Below are 24,820 nucleotides of genomic sequence, written 5' to 3'. Positions count from 1 at the left end.
TCACTCCCATGGCTTTAACTCCCATCTCTATGTAGAGAAGCAGGTGGCTTAGTGGAAAGAGCACGAGCTTGGGAGTCAGAGGACATGAGTTCTAATCCCGGCTCTGCCACTTGTCTGCTGTGTGACCATGGGCAAGCCACTTAACTTCTCTGTGCCTCAGTTACCTCATCTGTAAAATGGGGATTAAGATTGTGAGTGCCGTATTGGACAACCTGATTACCTTGTATCTACTCCAGTGCTTAGAACAGTGCTTGGCACATAGTAACCACTTATTATTATTAGATGATTCCCAAATCTACATCTCCAGCCCTGATCTCCCTCCTTCTCCACAGTCTCCTATTTCCTGTTGTCTTCAGGACAAATATATACTTGGATGGCCCACTGGCATCTTAAACTTAACATGTCCAAAACAGAACTCCTCATTTTCCTAACCAAATTCTCTCATCCCCCTGACTTCCCCATCACTGAAGATAATGTCACCATCCTCCCTGTCCCACAAGCCCATAACCTTGACATTATTGACTCATTTCTCTTACTGAACCCACATATTCGGTGTCACCAAATCCTGTAGGTTTTACCTTCATAACATTACTAAAATCTGCCCTTTCCCCTCCATCCAAACTGCTACCATAGTAATCCAGCATTTATCCTATCCTGCCTCGATTTCTGCACAAACCTCCGTACTGCCTCTTGTCTCTCCCAACTCCAGTCCATATTTCACACTGCTGCCCCGATCATATTTCTACAAAACCATTCATTCCATGTTTCCCCCCTCCAAGGTTTGCCCATCCACTTCTGCATCAAACAGAAACTCCTTTCCATCGGCTTTAAAGCACTCAATAACCTTGCCCCCTCCTACCTTTCCTCCCTGATTTTCTACTACAACCCAGCGCACACACTTGGCTCCTCTAATGCCAATCTACTCACTATACCTTGCTGTCCACCTCTTGCCCATGTCCTGCCTCTAGCCTGGAACTTCCTCTCTCTCTGTAACCCAGAGACAATCACTTTCCCCAACTTTAAATCCTTATTAAAAGCACATCTCCAAGAAGCCTTCCCCAATTAATCCCTCAATTCTTCTTCTCCCACTCCCTTCTGTCACCCTCACACTTGGATTTGCACCTTATATTCAACCCTCCTTCAGCTCCACATCATGTATGCATATATCCATAATTTACTTATTTATTTCTATGAATGTCTGTCACCCTACTATTCATTCAATTCATTCAATTGTATTCACTGAGCGTTTACTGTGTGCAGAGCACTGCACTAAGCACTAGACTGTAAGCTTGTTGTGGGCAGGGAACGTGTCTACCAACTCTGTTATACTGTACTTTCCCAAGCACTTAAAACAGTGCTCTGCACACCAGAAGTGGTCAGTAAATACAACTGATTGGTTGATTGATTGGTTGGCTTCCCCAAATTTCAAATATTAAAAATAAAATCTAAATGCTGGATTTCATTGTAGGTTCCAATGGAAGAGATGCAAAAGACAGAGGAAAAAAAGTTAAGTTGTTACAGATAATAGATAAACTGTAGCAAAGAATCATTCTGTATACAGATTTCTTAATCCACAGCAACATTAACATTCCTTTTTGTCAGAATTTCATTAATTACCATATCAATAACCAGAATAGAAATCTCATGTAATGCATATCTACAAGGAGGTAAATTTATTCCATTTATACCCCTCTCGTAATGAAATCCTTTTCATTATATTTGTGTTCAGGCTATTGCACGGACTTTTCTGCTATGCTTATCTGCATGGTTAGGATGTCACCAACAATAGCATCATCCTTTAGGATAGAGGACAGCCAACTGTATGTACCCAAACAGATGCTTACACACACACACATGCACCGACACTCATACACACACACACATCTCCACACACACACAATCTTTGTTAAACATCAGTTACAAATTAGAAAGTTTTATTGGGGAAGAAGCATGGCCTAGTGTCTAGAGCATGGGCCTGGAAATCAGAAGGACCTGGGTTCTAATTCCAGCTCTGCCACCCATCTGCTTTGATACCTTGGGCAAGTCACTTAACTTCTCTGGGCCTCAGTTAAATCATCTGTACAGTGAGGATAAAGACTGTGACCCCCATATGAAGCAGGATCTGTGCCCAATCTAATTCGCTTGTATCTACCCCAGCACTTAGTATAGTACCTGGCACATAGTAAGTATTTAACAAATACAGTTATTATTATCCCCAACAAGGGCAAAATTAGTCAATCTTGTGGGAGTGAAAGGAGGAGGGTTATTGCAAAGTCCTTGGCTGTTTTTAAAATAATCACTCTGCTCAATTCTCCCCACTCCTCAAAAACCTCCAATGGGTGCACCATCTCTATATCCAACAAAACCTCCTTTAAGTCACTCAATCTGCTCTTCCGCCACACCCATCTTTGTTCCTCTCCCAACACAACCCACCCCACACACTTCATTCCTTCAATGTCAACCTACTCAGTGTGCCTTGCTCTCTTTTCTCTCATTGTTGACCCTTTAATAATAATAATAACAATAATGGCATTTATTAAGTGCTTACTATGTGCAAAGCACTGTTCTAAGCACTGGGGAGGCTACAAGGTGATCAGGTTGTCCCACGGGGAGCACACAGTCTTAATCCCCATGTTACAGATGAGGTAACTGCAGCCCAGAGAAGTTAAGTGACTTGCCCAAAGTCACACAGCTGACAATCGGCAGAGCCGGGATTTGAACGCATAACGTCTGACTCCAAAGCCCGTGCTCTTTCCACTGAGCCACACTGCTTCTCTTTGTTTACACCCTTCCTCCAGCCTGGAGCTGTTTCTCCCTTTATATCCAATAGTTTACTAACTCTCCCCATTTTAAAATATCTACTTAGATCACATCTCCTCCGGGAAGCCTTCCATGTCTAATTCTTCTCTCCCCAACATCTTTACCTTCCCTACTGCATGACACTTAGACCTCACCGGTCGCCACCCTCACTGTACCTAAATCCTATAGTTATTACTAAGTTTTCTCTCCTAGCTGTAATTTATTTTAATGTCTGTCTCCTTTCTCACAAATGGTAAACTCTGAGTGTAGGGATAGAGTCTACTTAATTCTATTGTTTCCTGCCAAATGCTTAGTATAGTGCTCTGTACACAGTGAGCATTCAATAAAGACTAGCATTCTGCTAGTTTTATTAGTGAACAGTTTCAACCACCCTATGAATCAGTAAGTCCGTTGATGTGGCCGGCTGTTCTGCCACTGTAATCAGCAACTTCTTTTCCTCTATCTACACTGTAAATTCCTCTAGCTTCATTTATAAAATAATCTCCTAATCTGATCAACAACCAGTCCTGCTCTAATACCTGAATTGTAAGCCAAGTTATCACCTCTAGATCCTCCTAAGAACTCCTGGAGAGGGGTCCTCACTTGAGATGTCTCCAGGATTTTGCAAAGTCCTCCACTGGCTTTTGAATAACTGGCAGTTTTTGGTTAATTGGCATACCATCATTCCTCAAGCAGGTTCATTCCTCAAGCAGGTTAGCTAACAAGGCTTTAATATTAATAATAATAATAATAATAGTATTCGTTAAGTGCTTTCTATGTGCCAAGTACTGTTCTAAGTGCTGGGGTTGTTACAAGGTACAGAGGTTGTCCCACATGGGGCTCACTGTCCTAATCCTCATTTTAAAGATTAGGTAACTAAGGCACAGAGAAGTTAAATGGCTTTACTGGATGAATAGCTAGAAAGACAGATAGACAGACAGATAAGTAGTGATTTGGATTCCAAGATGTTTCAGACGTTGATGAGATTTTTATCTACATGCCCAAGTTTGACCTATAAAATCTGCCTGATCCATGGGACAAGCAATCCCTTCCCTATTTGTTTATGTCAGTCAGTCAATTGTATTTATTGAGCACTTACTGTGGGTAGACCGTTGTACTAAGTGCTTGCGAGAGTACAATAGAAAGGACACATTCCCTGCTCATAATGAGTTTACAGTCTAGAGAGAGAGAGACCTGCATCAATAAAAATAAGTAAAATGACAGATATGTCCATAAGTGCTGGGAGGCAGGGAAATGGGATGAATAAAGGGAGCAAGTCAAGGTGGAGCAGAAGGGAGTGGGAGAAGAGGAAAGGAGGGCTGAGTCAGGGAAGGCCTCTTGAAGGAGATGTGCCTTCAATAGGGCTTTGAGGGTGGGGAGAGTAATTGTCTGTTGGATACATGTAAACACTTCCTCTTTGCTTAATTTTCTACCTTCAGGCCCTGACCTTGTGGTTTCATGATTTTCTGGAAGCCTCTGCTTTGTGAGATCAGATCACTCAATCAACCGATATTTATAGAGTGCTTATTGTGTGCAGAGCACTGTACTAAACGCTTGGGAGGGTACAATAAAAGAGAGTAGGTAGACAAAATCACTGCTCACAAGGAGTTTGCAGTCTAGAAGGAGAGATATATTAAACTAAATTACAGATAGGGGAAATGGACTGTAAGGTTATGTGCCGCGGAGCTGAGGGTTGGGTGAATATCAAGTGCTTAGAGGAGACAGTTCCAAGGGTTTAAGTGACACAGAAGGGATGGTGAATAGGGGAAATGAGGGATTATTCAGGGAAGGCCTCTTGGAGGAGGTGTGATTTTAGGAAGGTTTTGAAGGAGGCACTCAGACCGTTTCTGATTGCTGCATACCAAATTGACCTGTCACCTGTTGTCTCCCAACTGTCCATGCTATGTCCCTAGACTGTAAGCTCATTGTGGGTAGGGGATGTGCCTGTGAGCCCACTGTTAGGTAGGGACTGTCTCTATATGTTGCCAATTTGTACTTCCCAAGCGCTTAGTACAGTGCTCTGCACATAGTAAGCGCTCAATAAGTACGATTGATGATGATGATGTGCCTGTTAGCCCGCTGTTGGGTAGGGACCATTTCTGTATGTTTCCAGCTTGTACCTCCCAAGCGCTTAGTACAGTGCTCTGCACACAGTAAGCACTCAATAAATACGATTGAATGAATGAATATTGTATTCTCTCAAGTGCTTAGTAGAGTGTTTAGCACACAGTAAGTGTTCAATAAATCTGATTGAATTAATGAATGAATGAATGTCCCATGCTTTGAGGTTTGGTTTCACTGTAAGCTCTCTCTAGACTGTAAACTCGTTATTGGTAGGGAATGTGTATGCTAGTTCTGTTGTATTCTCCCAAGTGCTTAATACAGTGCACTGCACATAGTGAGCACTCACTAATTACCTTTGATTGATGGATGGATTTAAGATACTCCTTCTGTCCACCTCTTTTGGTATAGTTGCATGTTAAAGTGCTTATGATGTGTCAAGCACTGTTTGACGCTCCGGGATAGATACAAGTTAATCAGGCTGATACAGTCCTCGCCCCATATGGGGCTCATGGTCAAGTAAGAGGGAGAACAGGTATTGAACCCCCATTTTGCAGCTGAGGAAACTGTGGCAGGGAGAAGTTAAGCGACCTGCCCAAGGTAATACAGCAGACAAGCAAAGGAACCACTTCCTCTGGCTGATATGCTGCTTCCCAACTGTAATGTTGTTTACAGTTTCCCCATTTCGGCTCGCCCTGAAATATCCATTTGATTGTCCTACTGTCATCTTCACGTAGTAATTAACGGTATCTGAGTAGGACATGGTTGGGATTTTTGATATATAATTGAAGTTGCACTGAACTATCTATTTTTGTGCTAATAGGGGATAAGGCTAGCATGAATAATCGAAATCCACATTTAATCCTCAAACTTCATTTTCACTAATAGTTTTTGCATCTTTTCCCATCTACCCCTTCCAACCAACACTCCTGACAACAAGCCAGAGTTACTGATTGAGTTTCTTCAGCCTCTTCTCCTCTTCCTACTCACTTCGAGGGAGGTTGCACTTTTTTATGGTATTTGTTAAGTGCTTACTATATGCCAAGCACTGTACTGAGTGCTGGTTGTGGATACAAGCAAATTGGGTTGGACATAGTCCATGTCCCACATGGGGCTCATAGTCTTAATCCCCACTTTATAGATGAGGTTACTAAGGCACAGAGAAGTTACATGACTTGCCCAAGATCACATAACAGACAAGTGGCAGAACTGGGATTAGAATCCAAGTCCTACTAACTACCAGACCTGTGCTCTGTCCTCTAGTCTGTGCTACTTGTCACACCAGACTCACAGTTTTAATCCCCATTTTACAGATGAGGTAACTGAGGCAAAGAGAAGGGGAGTGATTTGCCCAAGGTCTCTCAGAAGACAAGTGGCAGAGACAGGATTAGAACCCAGGTCCTTCTGACCCACAGGCCATTGCTGAATTCACTAGGCTATGCTGCTTCTCACTAAGATGAGATGAGAAACAGGCAAAGGGTGGGCAGCAGGGGTTCTATTCATTCATTCATTTATTCATTCAATTGTATTTATTGAGCACCTACTGTATGCAGAGCACTGTATTGAGTGCATGGGAGAGTTCAATACAACAGTAAACAGACAAATTGCCTGCCCACAACAAGTTTACAGTCTAGAGGACATTAGGGAGATGGGAGAGGCCAAAGACTGAAAAATCCTGCCTGAAATGCAGAGTTTATTCATTCATTCATTCATTCATTCATTCAATCGCGTTTATTGAGCGCTTACTGTGTGCAGAGCACTGTACTAAGCGCTTGGGAAGTACAAGTTGGCAACATATAGAGACGGTCCCTACCCAACAGTGGGCTCACAGTCAGACCCCAGTTTGCCCCATCATGACTAGTCCCTATTTTTGGGGCTGAGTTTTGGGCATGGCAACTGGGCACCAGAGATAAGTGCCCACCTCTGCCCAAGCCAGCCCTGCTCACCCATCCATTTTGAAACAGAAAACAACATTCCAGTCAACATCATTGTGGTAATTACCCCCTGACCCTAAGGAGGCATTGCCACTGTCTGAGGCCAGACTGCCCCTCTCAGGTTCACACCTGGAGAGTTTCCAGTACTCTACCAGTCTTGAGTACAAGAGGAAGAGTCAAGCAGGGGCATTTCTATTCCATTCCTAGCTTGGGCAGTGGCTAGCGATTGAAAGGCAGTCTGCTACAAGTAAAAACTCACCTGTGCTGGGCAGCAGCACCGGAGAGAATCGAGGGCAGAGACTCAAGTTCACTGCACGAAAGGAGGCAACGATAAACCATTTCCATATTTTTACCAAGAAAACTATGGATACACAAGCAGAACAGTTGCAGACAGAGGTGGGGTGTTCTGAGAGAGATGTGTCCAGGGCATAGCTATGGGTCAGAGGCGACTCAACAGCATAAGATGAGACAAGACAAGAGACCAGACTGAGAGTATGGGGATTCACCACACCCCCACAGATTGTACTTCCCAAGCGCTTAGTACAGTGCTCTGCACACAGTAAGTGCTCAATAAATACGATTGAATGAATGAATTCAGGAAGAGGAGCATAAATCTATTTAGAACCTTGGCCTACCGGGGTCTCCCTGAATATCCGTTACCTTTGGAGCCACTGATGTCAGTCAGTCAACAGTATTTGAGTGCCGATTGTGCACAGAGCATTGTACTAAGCACTTGGGAGAATACAGTGTAACAATAAACAGACATGTTTCCTGCCCACAATGAGCTTACAGCCTAGAGGTAACCGAGGCATGTGCTACTGTGCATTCCATTCATTTCTGAGTTCGACTTTGCCTGTGTGTTTGTCTCTTCCTGCCTTGCCACTTGTACACCACCTTTAGATTGTGAACAGTTTGAGAGCACAAGTGCAATGCCCATTAACAAATAACTGTGAATGGAGTGATGATGTCAAAATATAAATGCACGCGCATGCACACATTCACACACATACCCCTCTATAACCATTCCCAGCTCCTTGTTGTATTGTACTCTCCCAAGCACTTGGCACAGTGTTCTGCACAAGATAAGCACTCAATAAATACCATTGATTGATTACTAAATTGCAGACTTTTCTCCCTCTGGTCATGAGTGGCATGTCTGAGTTGGATTTGGAGATGCCAAAGTATGGTCTTTTCCCCAGTGTACCTGAAGCGATCATAGTAAAATCTGGATTTCCTCTATTTTATTCATTCATTCATTCATTCAATCAATCATATTTATTGAGCTCTTACTGTGTGCAGAGCACTGTACTAAGCGCTTGGGAAGTACAAGTCGGCAACATATAGAGACGGTCCCTACCCAACAACAGGCTCACAGTCTAGAAGGGGGAGACAGACAACAAAACAAAACATGTAGACAGATGTCAAAATCGTCAGAACAAATAGAATTAAAGCTATATGCACATCATTAACAAAATAAGGAGAATAGTAAATATGTACAAGCAAAATAAATAGAGTGATAAATCTGAGCAAATATATACAAGTGTTTTGGGGAGGGGAAGGAGGTAGGGCAGGGGGGATGGGGAGGAAGAGAGGAAAAAAGGGGCTCAGTCTGGGAAGGCCTCCTGGAGGAGGTGAGCTCTCAGTAGGGCATTGAAGGGAGGAAGAGAGCCAGCGGTGGATGTATGGAGGGAGGGCATTCCAGGCCAGGGGAAGGCTGTGGGCCGGGGGTCGATGGGGGGACATGTGAGAACATTTTAGCAGGTTTTAAGTGCATAAAATGCATCAGACAGTTATTTAAGAAATCTTACAAATACCCTGTAATCTGTTTTGTGCCCCTAAAGTCACTAAAATGGATAAAAGCAAGGAAGACCTCAGCCCTAGATCAGTGAATCAAATGTCCCCATAGAAGAATAATTAGGTAATGTGGCCTCTAAGGAGGTCTTCCTCCAATCAGATTTTAACCTAGGCAGGGATTGGAGGGGAAATGACTCGGTCACTAACTGAGCACCAGGTTCCATAGTCAGGAATGGGGTTGGCTATAAGAATCTCTGGATGTATCCGCTTCACATGTTCCAGCTTCCACATTTCATTTCCCTGTGTGCAGATCATTAGCCACAGTATGACCCTTTTAGACCTCTAGACTGTAAGTGTGTTGTGGGCAGGGAATATGTCTGTCATTGTACTGAACTCTCCCAGATGCTCGGTACAGTGCTCTGCACACAGGAAGCGCTCAATAAATCTGACTGACTGACTAAGCTCATGATGGGCAGGGAACATGTCTGCTAATTCTGTTGTATTGTGCTCTCCCCAGCGTTTAATACAATGCTCTACACATATTAAGCATTCAATCAATCAAGCAATCAATACCATTGATTGACTGATTGATGGATCGTGGAAAATACCAGGGCCTGGGAATCAGGGGACTTGGTATCTAATCCTGACTCCAACACTTGCCTGCTGCGTGACTCTGGGCAGGTTATTTCACTTCACTGGGCCTCAGTTTCCTCATCTGTAAAATGGGAATTCAATATCTGTTCTCTCTTCTCCTCAGCCTGTGAACCCCAGGTGGGATACGAACAGCATCCCGCCTGATTACCTTCCCTCTACTTTAGCACTTAGCACAGGGCTGGCAAATTGTAAGCACTTAACAAATGCTGCTGTTGTTATTATCATCATCATCCCATCCCCTTTCCCAATACCTTCACTCCAATGGTGACTCCAATGGCATCCAGAAGGTCAAAGACACGGGAGGTGCGACCGTCTCCTCTGTCCTTGGCTAGCCAGCAGTTGCAGGAAAAAGTGTACATGGAGCCCTTGGTTGGCACGGCAACACACAGTTCTTCCACCATCCAGCAGCTCTCAGGAGTGGCCCCATCGTGTCCAAGCTGTGATGGACAGAACACATCCATCAGACACATGATTGTCAGCATAGTCATCACCACTTATGTATATTTACAGCACTTTTGTACATATCCCATAATTTATTTATTTATATTAATGTCAGTCTCCTTATGGACCATGAGTTTGTTGTGGGCAGGGAATATGTTTGTTTTACTGTTATAGCGCACTCCCCAAAGTGCTTGGTACAGTGCTCTGCACACAGTAAATGCTCAATCAATATGATTGATGGATTGACTGATTGATCAACAATTGTACATCCTCTGGAGAGTTGGCAAAGAAGGAGGATTGTGGAGCTGTAGAGTTGGGGGAGAGTTGGGGAGGTGAGGAAGGAGGGTTGGGAAAATCTCACATCTGATGATGATGATAGTGATGGTATTTATTAAACACTTATTATGTGCCAAGCACTGTGCTAATCACTGGGGCAGAGACAAGGAAATCAAATCAGGCATGTTCCCTGGCCCTCATCAGGCTCACAATCTAAAGAGGATGGAGAGAGAACAACTATTGAATCCCATTTTATAGATGAGAAAATCAGTCAATCAGTGACATTTATTGAACAATAACTGTATGCAGAGCATTGTACTGTTTGGAAGAATACAATGCAACAGAGTTGGAAAACACATTTCCTGCCCAGAACGAGTTTACAATTCAGAGGGAAAAGAAAACCAAGAAAGATATCCTCAGCGAATAGGATATATGGTGACAGGAAAATGACAAAATGACTTAGATTATGAGCCTGTTAGAAGGGAAGCACCTGGCTACAATATCTAGAGGAGAGCCTTAAATAGCTTTTCTCCAGACCAGGCATTTCAGATTAAATAAAAGAGGTGGGGAATCTGGTGAATTCAAAATGGAACTTTACCTAAGCCCTCTGAAGAACCCTAAAACTCTAATTACCCACATCTGCTAACAAATAAAATTTTAGAGAGACACAATCGAAAAGAATGCAAGAATGTAAATTAGGAATTTGAAACAAGGATTTAAACCAGAAAAACTCCAAAATAGATCATCCACGCCAACTTATCCATAATTTATCTATTTCTATGAATCACTGTCTCCCTCTAGACTGCAAGATTGTTGTGGGTAGGAAATGTGACTACAAGCTCTGTTGCTTTGTACTCTCCCAAGTGTTTAGAGCAGTGCTCTGCACACAACTCAATAAATATGACTGACTGATTGATTCATTGGCTTAACTTTTAATTAGCTTAATTAGAGGTAGCTTTTGCTAAATTCCTTCCCTGGTCCAGTGAATGAATGACTATTTGCAAGGCTGGGTTGCATAAAGAAGCTCTTTTCAGCCTGGCTTGTTTCTGAAGAGTTTTCTAAGAAAGACTGGCCCAAGACTCCACTGCAGTGAAGCAATAGGAACTGTTGTGTCTCTCTGGGGGAGTTGACTGTGTTAAGGTTTTGGTCTTCTGATGAACCGTTTGGAAGCTTTATGTCCACATGCTGGGAACCACCTTGGAAATAAATAACCTTAGGCAGCAAGAAAGTCAGTGGACTGAAAACAGTGCCAAATGATTTGCTCAGAAAGCTCCATGCAGCCAGCACATTTCTTAAATAGCAACCATTGCAATTCTCAAGACTGTCTGTCTCTCTCTCTCCCTCACCCTCTCATGCTCTCTCTGCTTGCCTGGAATTCCTTCCCCCTTCACAGCTGGCAGAAGGTCATTATTCTTCAAAGCCCTTCTGAAATTGCATCTCCTCCACGAGGCCTTCCCTGATTAGCTCTCATGTCAACACTATGCCAACTAACTCTGTAATACTCTCCCAAGCACTTAGTGTGGAGCTCAGGACACAGAAAGTGCTCAATAAGTGAGAAGCTGTATGGCCAGTGGAAAGCGCACAGGCCTGGGTTCTAATCCCAGCTTGCCCACTTGTCTACTGTGTGACTTTGGACAAGTCACTTCACTTCTCTGTTCCTCAGTTACCTCATCTATACCTGATCGAAACTGTGAGCCCCACATGGGACAGGTCACCCATATCATCAGCCTCTACCACCCCCTCCAGATTCTTGTAGCTGTCATCTACCGCCCCCCAGGTTCCACCTCCAAATTCTTTAACCATTTTGACCCCTTTCTCACCTTCCTTCTCTCTTTTTCAATGCCCATTTTGATTCTTGGAGACTTCAACATACACTTAGATATCCCTGGTGACTCCTCTGCTGTCCGCCTTCTAGCACTCCACAACTCCTCCGCCCCCTGCTCCATCCCACCTCCCCCACCTACCGACTTGGGCACACACTCTATCTCATCTTCTCTAACCGCTGCACAATCTCCATCCTCACCAACTCTGAAATCCTTCTCTCTGACCACAACCTTCTCACTCGCCTCCTCTCCCACACTCCTCCTCCCCATAAATCTGTTATGTCCCCCCACAGAAACCTCCACTCTCTCAACCCCATCCATCTCTCTTAGGGCATTCACACTAGCCTCCAAACCCATTCTACCCACTCTTGATGATCAAATAGATACTCTCAACTCCACCCTCTCTATTCAGTTCAACTCGCTCACTCCCCTATCCCTTCATCGCTCTCACACCACTAACCCACAGCCCTGGATCATCTCCACTGTCCGCCTCCTTCGCTCTTGTGCTCAAGGCTGCTGTTGTAAATTTAAACATCAGACCAAACTTGCCCACTTTGAGTTCATTCTTTCTTGCCTTAACTCTGCCCTCTCCTCTGCCCAGCAAAACTATTTCTCTTCTCTTATTGACACCCACACCCATCCCCCTTGTCAGTTGTTCCAGATACTTAACTCCTTCCTCAGGTCCCCCACCCCCCATCCCTCACCCCCAATGATCTGGCCACCTACTTCATTAAGAAAAATAACACCATCAGCTCTGAGAGCCTCAAAATCACTCCTCCCCTTTCTCCATCCCCCCTTCCCTCAGCCCCCTTTTCAACTTTCTCATCCTTCCCAGCAGTATTTTCAGAGGAGATCTCCTGCCTCCTCTCAAGTGCCACCCCCTTTACATGCGCATTGTACCCCATTCCTTCTCACCTTTTAAAAACTCTTGCCCCTTCCCTCCTCCCCTCCTGCTCTCTCTCCTTCCAGGCTCACATCTCCTCCTGCCTTCAAGACATTTCTACTTGGATTTCCACCCACTACCTAAAACTCAACATGTCCAAGACAGAACTCATTATCTTCACCCCCAAATCCTGTCCTCTTCCTGACTTTTCTGTCACTGTGGACAGCACAACCATCCTTCCCATCATACAAGCCCTCAATCTTGGGGTCATCATTGATTTCGCTTTCTCATTCACCCTACATATTCAATCTGTCATCAAAGCCTGCTGGTCTCCCCTTCACAACATTGCTAAGATCCACCCTTTCCTCTCCATCGAAACGGCTACCACGTTAGTACAATCACTTATCCTATCCCAGCTGGATTACTGCATCAGCCTCCTTTCTGACCTTCCAACCTCCTGCCTCTCTCCACTTCACTCTGCTGCCTGGGTTATCTTTCTACAGAAACATCATGCCACCCCTATCCTCAAAAATTTCCAGTGGTTGCCTATCAACCTCTATATCAAACAAAAACTCCTCACTATTGGCTTCAAAGCTCTCCATCACCATGCCCCTTCTTATCTCACCACCCTACTCTCCTTCTACATCCCAGCCCAGACACTCCACTTCTCTGGTACTAAACTTCTCACTGTGCCTCTTTCTTCCCTGTCCTGCTGGTGACCCCTGGCCCCATCCTGCCTCTGGCCTGGGACGCCCTCCCTCCTCAAATCTGCCAATCACTCTTTCCCCTTTCAAAGCCCTACTGAAGGCTCACCTCCTCCAAGAGGCCTTCCCAGACTAAGCCCCCCTTTTTCTCAGCTCCCCCTCGACTCCACATCGCTTCAACTCACTCCCTTTGCTCTATCTTCCTCTCCCTATCCCACAGTACTTATGTATGTATGCATTTATCTATAATTCTATTTATTTCTATTGATGCCCATTTACTTGTTTTGTTGTCTGTCTCCCCACTTCTAGTCTGTAAGCCCAGTGTGGGCAGGGATTGTCTCTATTGCTGAATTGTACTTTCCAAGAGCTTAGTACAGTGCTCTTGCACAAAGTAAGTGCACCATAAATATGATTGGATGAAATCAGTGAATGACAGGGACTGTGTCCACCTCGATATGCTTGTATCCACCTCAGCACTTAGTACAGTGCCTGGCACATAGTAAGTGCTTAACAAATAATGCCATTTAATTTCTTTCAATTTAAGAATAACTATGACTTCTATTCACTAACTCTGGCCTCATTTCCTTCTTGGGAATCATTTGTTGCTAATGGTTGGAAATCCCAAGCCACCAAGAGTACATGATTCTTTGAGCAAGAGGCAGAATGGGAAAGAGAGGGACTCAGTTTGCCCATTGGGCCATTTTTTCACTTTAAATTCTCTAGGAATTTCCTTGACTTGAGGAGGGATCTCCTCAGCCTTCCCTTGGCTTGCCAGAGTGTCCCCCACTCCCTCCCCGAAACAATTGATCACCTTATCTGACTGCCTCAGCCATGGCTCCTTTCAGGAAAATTATTACGCTGCTAATGCCCAGGCAGCTGCAGAAAATTAGAGCTAGTCACCGGGGAAATTAGAGGCTTCACAATAGATGCATTCAGGCTTGTGGTTCCTAGGCTGGGAGGAGGCGGGGTTGGGACGTGGGTCTCTGTAGCTTGGGGGAGTCCCCTGTGGGGGTCCCTCAGGGAATTGCTGCTTCCTGAACTGGAAGTCAGTAAGTCGTATTTATTGAGCACTTACTGTGTGCAGAGCACTGTACTAAGAATTTCTGTGTGCTGAGCACTGTACTAAGTGTCTGGGAGGTACAATACAACAATAAACTGACACATTCTCTGCCCACAAGGAGCTTTGCAGTCTGGTGGGGGAGACAGACATTAATCAGAACCAGAGGATAATCAGCACTGGGGCAAGGATCAAGCTGGGGACAGGCAGGTCTGATCCCTCAACTCCGATCAGGGGGAGAGGAAGCCAGGCAAAGATGGGATGGAGGAACCAAGATAGGACCCACAGGTTGGAACATTGCTTTCTGTCTCCTGAACTCAATAAATTTTCTGAAGTGTCATTTTTTTATGGTATTTGTTACGGACTGCACTGAGTGCAGGGTAGATTCGTGCTAATCAGGTGGGACACAGTCCCTGTTCCACCTAGGGCTCACAATCTTAATTATCATTTTACAGATGAGGTAACAGTCACAGAGAAGTTAAGTGTCTTTCCCAAGGTCACACAGAAGACAAGTGGCAGACATGGGATTAGAACCCGGGTACTTCTAACTCCCAGGCCTGTGCTTTATCCACTAGGCCATGCTGCTTCTCTGATCCACCTTCTCCACCCTACAGGGTTTATAACACAGTAAATTAGCTAATTATGGTATTAATTTACCATAATCTATAGTATTAGTGCTTACCAAGTGCCAAGCACTGTCCTAAGAGAAACCACTGGGAACTTCTGCCCCCCTCCCACAGTATACCCTAGACCTTTGTTCCCAGCATGCCCTGTGTCTGCTGGACCATGAAGGATTTAAGATATTAATTTATTTTAAAGTCTGTCTCCCCTTCTAGACTGTAAGCTCATTATGGGCGGGGGACTTGTTTGCTAATTCTGTTGCATTTTACTCTCCCAAGAGCTTAGAATATTGCTCTCCATGTAGTAAATGCTCAGTAAATACAACTGATTGTTATGGCAACGTGTGGCCGCTCTGAATTTTAGAAAGCTAAGAAGGCTTGGGTTGTGACTGGACTCTAGATGGCTGTGTACAACCTGATTAACTTGTATCTACCCCAGCACTTAGAACAGTGCTTGGGACAAAGTAAGCACTCAACAGGTACATAATTATTATTATCATCCTAATCCCAATTCTGCCCTAGATCTTTATCCATCCCCTTCACCCCTGTACTTTTGGGGCTCTGATCTATTTTTCTCATGTTGTTTCTGTGTTTATATCATTTTATCTTCCCCGTTGTGATTATTGCCAAACACCCACCTGCCTTATTTTTTTTAGATTGTGAGAGGGCCAGGAACCGTATCTAATTCTCACCCAAACTTTTTCCCCCAGAGCTTAGTACAATGCTCTGCCCACAGTAGGTGCTTCATAAACACGATTACTACTTCTACAAGATAATCAGATCAGACACAGTGCTTGTCCATCCTGGGGCTCTGGTCTCAAAGGTAGGAAAAGCATGATCTGGTCCCCATTTTACAGATGAAGTACCTGAGGCATAGCAAGGCTGACTCGACCAAGGTCACACTGTGTGACCCTGTGCTCACACCTGGGATGTGCCTGGAATTTTTCCCCATTTTCAAAGCTCTTCTGAGTTTCTACCACCTTCAGGAAGACTTTCCTGAGCAACCTTTACCCCTCTAACTACTATTCTCCCAGTTGCCATTTCAGCCCTTCTGTACCAGGTAAGTACTTAAATTACCCCAACTGCCGATGTGCTTATATACTTATTTTTTATATTCTACTGCTATATTCTATTGTGAGCTCCTTGTGGACAGAGATAGTGTCTGCCAGCTCTATTATACTGTAGTTTCCCTAGTGCTTAGAATAGTGTTCTACACACAATCAACGATCACTAAATACCATTGATTGATAGATTGATCAATGTCCTTATGTCGTGGATGAAGACACTGAAATATTAAACTAGGCATCTCAGGTCCTCAGAAGATCTAGAGCAGATTCAGGATTAGGATAATAATAATTATGGTACTTGTTAAGCGCTTCTATGTCCCGAGCACTGGGATAGATACAAGTTAATCAGGTTGGACACAGTCCCTATCTCACATGTGCCTTACACTATTATCCCCATTTTTTTTTATAGATGAGGTAACTGAGGCACAGAGAAGTGATTTGCCTGAGGTTACACAGCAGGCTTGTGGTTGAGCTGGCATTAGAAACCAGCTCCTTCTGACTCCCAGTCCAGAAGCCACACTACTTCTCAGGCCACCTCTCAGGATGATTAAGGACTTTATTCAACCCATTTGTCCAACACCATGCTGGCTTCCAATAATCAAGATCGACTGCAGGCCTGAAACCCAGGGGGCAAGAGGTTAGAGACACACCTGAGTCATTGTGGAACCCCAAATGTAGCATGGGCCCCCCACTAGGGCAGAAAGAGTGACTGCATTTAGAGAGGAGTTGCCAGTTGACTACAAGCAACTCGTGCAACTTTATATAACTTTATATTCTTTGGAAAGCTGACATTTTCAGTGGGGTGATTTTGGAAAATGCTGATGGTTGGAGTTTGACAGTAACTGACTCTAGACGTGGCATATTAGATCATTCGTCTTTCCCCCAGAGCCATCAAGCAACACCATTCCTCTGATTTAATAATAATAATGATAGTGTTGGTATTTGTTAAGTGCTTACTATGTGCCAAGCACTGTTCTAAGCACTGGAGTAGATACAAGGTAATCAGGTTGTCCCACGTAGGGATCCCAGTCTTTTTCCCCATTTTACAGATGAGGTAACTGAGGCTCAGAGAACTTAACTTGCCCAAGATCACACAGCTGACAAGTGGGGGATCCAGGATTAGAACCCATGACCTCTGACTCCCAAGCCTGGGCTCTTTCCACTAAGTCACACTGCTTCTCTGATTTCCTCCTATCAATCAATTAATCAATCAATTCTATCATTCTCCCTCCTACTTAGACTCTGAGTCCCATGCGGGACAGAGACTCTGTCCAACCTGATTAATTTGCATCTACCCCAGTGCTGAGAACAATGCTTGACACATAGTAATTGCTTAACTAATACAATAATATTCCGCTACTACTGCTAATATTAATTTAGTTTTCCTGTTTGCAGAACCCTGTACTAAACGCTTGGGAGAGTACAGTACAGCTGAGTTGGTAGATGTGATTTCTGACCACAAGGAGCTTACAGTCTACAGGGAGAGACAGCATGATCTAGTGGATAAGGCATGGGACTGGGAATCAGAAGGACATGGGTTCTAATCTCAGCTCCACCACTTGTCTGCTGTGTGACCTTGAGAAAGTCACTTCACTTCCCTGTGCCCCAGTTTCCTCATCTGTAAAATGGGGATTAAACTGTGAGCCCTATGTGGGACAGGGACTGTGTCCAACCAAATTATCTAGTATCTACCCCAGCGGTTAGTACGGTGTCTGGCATATAGTAAGCACTCAACAAATACTGCAATTATTATTAGTAGTATTACAGACAAACATTAAAATAAATTACTAGATATGCACACCAAGTGCTTAAAGCCCAAAGATACAAGTGCACCAATTGTCGAAAGGGAGTAGAGGAAATGAGGGCTTAGATGGGATGTAAGTAGGAGATATGACTTTAATAATGCTTTGAAAGTGGGGAGAGGGGTGTTCTGTCATACGTGAATGGGGAGAGAGTTAAAGGCCAGAGGAGGAGACAAGCAAGGGATTGGTGGAGAGAAAGATGAGATCAAGGTTTAGTGATTAGTTTGGCACTGGAGAGGTGAAACATGCAGATTGAGTTTTAGAAGGAAATCAGTGAGTTACCATAAGAGGAGGCAAGGTGACTGAGTGCTTTAAAGCCAATCATAAGAAGTTTCCTTTTGATGCAGATGTGGGTGGGCAATCACTGGAAGTTTTTGAGGAATGGGGAAAAGTTGACTGAATGGGGTTTTTTTTAAGAAAAATCATCCAGACAACCGGGCAAAGTATGACCTGGAGTGAGGAAAGACAGGAGGCAGAGAGGTCTGCCAGGAAGCTGACGCAGTAGTCAAGGTGGGATAGGCTAAGAGCTTAGATCAGCACAATAGCAGTTTGGATTTTAGAGATTCACTTCAGTTGAGGATTTGGACTGAGTACCTCTAGTGACCAAAGAGCCAGGGATTCCAGTACAACTGGGTGAAGTGTTCCATTAGACTATAACCTGTGTTGATTGATTGCTTCTCCACAATGCCTATGTTGCAGGATGGAAAAGAGGAATTGATAGGATACACACCAATACAAGGTGAAACAGCCAAAATTGATGCTGAGTTATTGTGGTGGACAATGACCAGTCACCTCACAGTATGTCTGGTGACAGTGAGAGGAAATAGGCTGATGTTGCAGGAGGAGGTATGGAAGTTAGAATATTCTCCACTAAGGGATGTTCAATTTAAGAATAGGTGATGGGGAATGTATTCATTCATACATTCATTCAATCATATTTATTGAGCACTTACTGTGTGCACAATGAGCTTACAGTCTATAGTGCCTGGCACATAGTAAGGGCTTAACAAATACCATAATAGTAATATTTATTATTGTTATAAGAGGGAGAGACAGCCATTGATATGAATAAATAAATAAATGTACTGAAATCTCCTCTTTGGGAGCTTTGGCATGTCCTCTCTGAGGGCAGGAGAAGGGACTAAATGACCCCTGGGGTTGCTTCCTGCCACAGACCTCTCATTTTATGGAAATATTTCTCCCCAGGAAGAAGGGGCGCTGGGAGACAGCTCAATGGACCATGAAAGGTCCAATGAACTCAACAGCTGAGTTTTGAGCCCTGTCTTTTCTCTGCTATCTCACAGGAAAAAAGCCAGAAAAATTTCTATGCTCCAAGCTGAGATTTTTGTGTGTGTGTGTTTTTTTTTAAATGAAATTTCAAGATATACCTTGGAAATAAAAACATTAAGGACAGAGAAATTCCCACAAAGCTTTGGGTAATTCTCTTCCATGAGCCAGTCAGGGCTCTGGAAGCTGTGAAAAACAATTTCAATGTTTAGGCAGGAAATTACATGAGAGACTGATCTCGCTGCAGGCAATTTATAAAACCCAACGGGGCAGGCCGGGTGAAAGCAAGGATGGGAAAATCCGATAGAGGATAAAAACCTGACAGTCTCTTCTGACAGCTGAGGCCGAGAGTGGTAGGCCTGGAACTCTGGGTGGATAAACAGAGCTAAGAGTCCCTCAGTCAGTCTCCAGAAAGATCAGCGTGAGGGGAAGGGGGCGGGCTTACAGTGGCCCGAGACTCTTTATTCATTCCCCTTCTCCCAGCCCCACAGCACTTCTGTTCATATCTGTAATTTTATTCATTTATACTAATGTCTGTCTTCCCTTCAAGACTGTAAGCTCACTGCGGGCAGGGAATATAACTTATATTGTACTCTCCCAAGTGCTTAGAGAAGTACTCTCCCAAGAGAAGCAGCATGGCTCAGTGGAAAGAGCATGGGCTTTGGAGTCAGAGGTCACAGGTTCAAATCCCAGCTCTGCTAATTGTCAGCTGTGTGACTTTGGGCATGTCACGACTTCTCTGTGTCTCAGTTCCCTCATCTGTAAAATGGGGATTAAGACCCTGAGCCCCCTGTGGGACAATCTGATCACCTTGTAACCTCCCCAGCACTTAGAACAGTGCTTTGCACAAAGTAAGCGCTTAATAAATGCCATTATTATTACTGTTATAGTAATTACACAGTAAGCACTCAATAAATACAATTGGCTGACTGACTTGTCTAACGTTCTCGAGTGACTCTTGCTTCATCTCTAGGACAGTGAGTCCCAGAAGTCTCTCTCCTTTAGCCCTCCTGTTTTCCCCTGTTGGCAGGAACGAGCCTTGGGTTCTAATGCTGGCTCCGTCACCTGTCTGCTGTGCGTCCTTAGGCAAGTCACAACTTCTCTGGGCGTCAGATACCTCATCTGTAAAATGGGGATTAATACCGTGAGCCTTATGTGGGACAGGGACATGTACAACCTGACAATTCTGTATCTATCCCAGAGCTTAGTACTGCCACATAGTAAGTGCTAAAAAATAACATAAAACACAAAAATTAAGACAAAAGATCTGGAACTCCATGGGTTGATAGGTGCCCTTGTCCAATAAGTTTCCTGCTGAGGGGCGGAGTCATTGTTGTCACCTCCCTCCCCCACACTGGCCATAGCTGTTGGACTAGGCTCACAGCTTCACTCTTCCCAGGCCTCTGACAAAACCCGAGAGTTTCCAAGCCAGGCTGACAAGACCTTAAATCCCGGCTCTACCATTTGTCTGCTGTTTGACTCCTAGTGAGTCAATTAACTGCCATGTGACTCAGACTCCTCATCCATAAAATGGGGACTAAATCCCTGTTTTCCCTCTCTTTTAGACCCTGAGCCTCGTGCAAAACAGGAACAATGTCTGATCTGATTATCTGGTATCTACCCCTTTGTTAGGTGCAGTGCTTGGCACATAGTAAGTGTTTAAATACTTCACTGCTGTGTGACTTTGGGCAAGTCACTTAACTTCTCCAGGACTCAGGGGCCTCATCTGTAAAGCGGGGATTAAGACTGTGAACCCTATGTGGGACAGGAACTATGTCCAACCCAATTATTTTGTATCTACCCTAGGGCTTAGTATTGGCACATAGGAAGCTCAACAAATTTCGTTAAGAAACAAAACACAAAACAACGACAAAAAACCAAAACTCCATGGGGAGATAGATGTCTTTTCCCAACAAGTTTCCAGTTGATGGGGGGAGTCATTTTCCAGTTGACGGGGTGGGGGGTGGGGGAGTCATTGTTTTCACCTCCATTCCTGACACTGGCCATAGCTGTTGGACTGGGCTCACAGCCTCCCTCTTTTCAAGCCTCTGACAACACCAGAGAGCTTCCAAGTCAGGCTGACAAGACCCCAAACTGGGTTTGACCAGTTTGCTCCTCAAAGCCTGCGGCCTCACCCAAATCCCATTGCGCATTCCTTCACCTCTATCTCCACTCCCAGCCTAAGCCCCTCCACTTTAGAGCGGGGACCTGAGAGTCAGGAGACCTGAGTTTTATTCCTGGCTCCTCTACTTAACTGCTGTGTGACCCCTAGTGAGTCACTTAACTGTCATGTGCTTCAGACTCCTCATCTGCAAAATGGGGATTAAATACCCGTTCTCCCACTCCCTTAGGCTGTCCTCTACTTGGGGAACAGCCTGTTTACTTGTTTTGATGTCTCTCTCCCCTCTTCTAGACTGTGAGCCCGTTGTGGGCAGGAATTGTCTCTCTTTGTTGCTGAATTGTACTTTCCAAGCCTTAGTACAGTGCTCTGCACACAGTAAGCCCTCAATAAATACAATTGAATGAATGAATGAATGGAACAGGAATGGTATCTGATGTGCTTACCTCGTATCTACCACTGTCCTAAATGCAGTGCTTGGCACATAATAAGCCTTTAAGTGCTTGTCTGTAATGTGACCTTGGGCAAGACACTTAACTTCTCTGTGCCTCAGTTAGCTCATCTGTAAAATGGGGATTAAGACTGTAAACCCTATGTGGGACATGGACTGTAACCAACCTGATTATCTTGTATCTACCCAGTGATTAAAACACTTCCTGGCACATAGTAAGTCCTTAAGTGCTTGTCTGTTATGTGACCTTGAGCAAGGCACTTAACTTCTCTGTGCCTCATTTACCTCATTTATAAAATGGGGCTTAAGACCATGAATCCCATGTGGGATATGGACTGTGTCCAATCTGATTAGCTTGTACCTACCCAGGGCTTAGTACAGTGCCTGGCACACAGCAAACACTTGAGAAGTACCATAAAAAAATACTACTATTATTATTAGTCTGTCCTCAAAATGAAAAGTTGGCATCAGAAAGGGAAAATGTGAAGAAGGATGCTGATGGCGGTGGAAATCTGAGCCATCCGCTGCCTTGGGTGTGCTTATTGTCCTTCCTGTCCCTCCAACTCTCCCCAAACTCCTCCCCACCCCAGTGATGTGCACTTTCCCGAGTGGGGGTTGGGAGAAGGGCACATAACTACAGTTGCTATCCTTCTTAGCCCAGCAGTGGGGAGATGGGTTGGCGGAATGTGGGATATTTTTCCCTTCCTACTTAGACTGTGAGCCCCATGTGGGGCAGGAACTGCATCCCACCTGAATCAAATCTACCCCAGCGTTTAGAACAGTTTTTGACACATAGCTTATCAAATCCCACAAATATGTATATTTATAAGGGCAGAATCCAGTTACTCTTTCCGGGTGCTCCCTACACCCTAGCGGACATGGCCGTGGCGAGCCGGGGAAACCTGAGGTGAGGAACTTCAGGGGCTGAGGCAGCACCTCCATCTTTTTGATCACCCCGACATCCAGGCCCACGACGTAGAACTTCTCCACCGAGCCACAGCCAAACCCTCTTTTTCCTTTGGGGTGATCCAGCCACATCTTCTTGGTCTGCACCTCCTCCTCGCCGATGACCACAAGGAAGGCCCGGCTGTCGGTGGCCGCATCCCGGTCTTTGCCCGTGGTGATAGTCACATGGTATGGGATCACTGCAACACATATTTAGATATGTCCTCGTCACCTAAAAAGAGTTTGGGTGAGTGTTGTGTGTCCAGATGGGCCTACTCACTGATGGGTTGCCCCCCACCCCACAACCTGGGCTGGATCTGGGGTCCGAATGGGGGTCTGGACCATGGGAGGAGCAGGGACAGGAAGTCTAATTTGAAATGATGCTAATCTATTTGGCGAGGGTCCTGAGGGTTCAGAGAAGCAGCGAGGCCTAGTGGATAGAACACAGACCTGAGAGTCAGAACGACCTAGATTCTAATCCTGGCTCCGCTACTTGTCTGCTGTACGACCTTGGACAAGTCGCTTAATTTCTCTGTGACTCGGTTAACTCAACTGTAAAATAGGATTTAAGACTGAGATCCCCATGTGGGACTAGGTCGGTGTCCAATCTGATTATCATATCATAGAGAAGCAGCGTGGCTCAGTGGAAAGAGCACGGGCTTTGGAGTCAGAGGTCATGGGTTCAAATTCCAACTCCGCCAATTGTCAGCTGTGTGACTTTGGGGAAGTCACTTAACTTCTCTGTGCCTGTTACCTCATCTGTAAAATGGGTATTAAGATTGTGAGCCCCCCGTGGGACAACCTGATCACCTTGTAACCTCCCCAGCACTTAGAACAGTGCTTTGCACATAGTAAGCGCTTAATAAATACCATTATTATTATTATTATTATACATCTATCTTCGCACTTAGTACAGGGTCTGGCACATAGTAAACTCTTAATAAATGCCATTTTTAAAAAAGTGCAATTTCTCCCAAAAACCTTCACACTCTCTCCCCACACCTGGATTGGACTCCTTAGGAGGCTCCTAAAATGACCTCTGACCCTCTGCAGGGACTCCATACAGGGTCTGTTTCCCATCCTGTGGCTGGCCTGGATCTGCATCTCCAGGACCTCTCAGGCCTGGGACTCAGGATGCTTCCTGCTTGAGAATGTGGACAAGGGCTCCCCTGCCTTCACCTGGGCACATGCCAGGATGCCTGGTGTGCCAGATGACATGATAAGACTCATTGCTCTAGCTAATGCCAGAGGACATCATCAAACAAAAACTCCTTACCATTGGCTTTAAAGCACTCCATCACCTTGTCCCCTCCTACCTCACCTTGCTACTCTCCTACTGTAGCCCATCCTGTACATTTCACTCCTCTAGCACTAATCTTCTCACTGTGCCTCGATCTCATCTTATCTTGCCGCCGACCTTTTGCCCACATCCTATCTCTGAACTGGAATGACCTCCCTCCTCATATCAGACAGATAATTGCTCTCCCCCAAAGTCTCACTGAAGACATCTCCTCCAAGAAGCCTTCCCTAAGCCCTCCTCTCTTCTCCCACTCCCTTCTGTATTGCCCTGACTTGCTCCCTTCATTCATCCTCCCTCCAATCCCCACAGCACATATGTATATATCTATTACTTATTTAAGTATAATAATGTCTGTCTCCCCTTCTAGACTGCGAGCTCATTGTGGGAAGGGGATGTGACTGTTTGTTACATTGTACTCTCCCAAGTGTTTATAACAGTGCTGTGCACGCAGAAATCGCTCAGTAAATATGATTGAATAAATGAATGAATGAATGAATGAAAAGGCAGCAGGGTGTTCTGAGGCCCTGATTGACTAGATATGCCACCTAAAGCCCCCAGGCTCAGAGTGAACCCACCCGAGGTGGGGGGCAGAAGCTTACAGGGACCCTCCTGAATGTAGTTTGCCAGGGGGCCTTTCACGTTGTCAACATCGATTTCTCCATCTCTCATCTTAGAGCTGAGTGTGATCTCCCAGAAATCTGCAGGACAGCTGTAGTTGCTGCTCCGGTCGCCTTCATATTCCTGATTAGAGAGAGGGGAAAATATTCCAAGATCAACATCCAACAGCTCCCAGTGGACCCCAG

General features: G+C 44.8%; 1 protein-coding gene and 1 non-coding gene across 3 annotated transcripts in view; one reads left to right on the top strand and one right to left on the bottom strand.

Moving 5' to 3' along the window:
* Positions 1–24,820, bottom strand: part of LOXHD1 (lipoxygenase homology domains 1) — a 260,830-nt gene that overhangs the window by 50,211 nt on the left and 185,799 nt on the right. For both annotated transcript variants that reach the window (XM_038744101.1, XM_038744102.1), the window contains 3 exons: positions 24,617–24,758; positions 22,709–22,917; positions 9,494–9,679 (listed from right to left, as the gene is read on the bottom strand). In XM_038744101.1, coding sequence (XP_038600029.1) covers positions 9,494–9,679; positions 22,709–22,917; positions 24,617–24,758 — 537 coding nt within the window. The remainder of the gene's footprint in view (positions 1–9,493; positions 9,680–22,708; positions 22,918–24,616; positions 24,759–24,820) is intronic.
* On the top strand, positions 6,906–7,043 carry LOC119926100. The gene has a single exon (XR_005450010.1). It is a non-coding gene; the product is annotated as a small nucleolar RNA SNORA7 (small nucleolar RNA).

This window comes from Tachyglossus aculeatus, chromosome 3 (assembly GCF_015852505.1).
Source record: "Tachyglossus aculeatus isolate mTacAcu1 chromosome 3, mTacAcu1.pri, whole genome shotgun sequence".
Classification (NCBI taxonomy): domain Eukaryota; kingdom Metazoa; phylum Chordata; class Mammalia; order Monotremata; family Tachyglossidae; genus Tachyglossus; species Tachyglossus aculeatus.
Note: the sequence above shows the minus strand (reverse complement) of the source record. Positions and strands in the feature narration are given on the sequence as shown.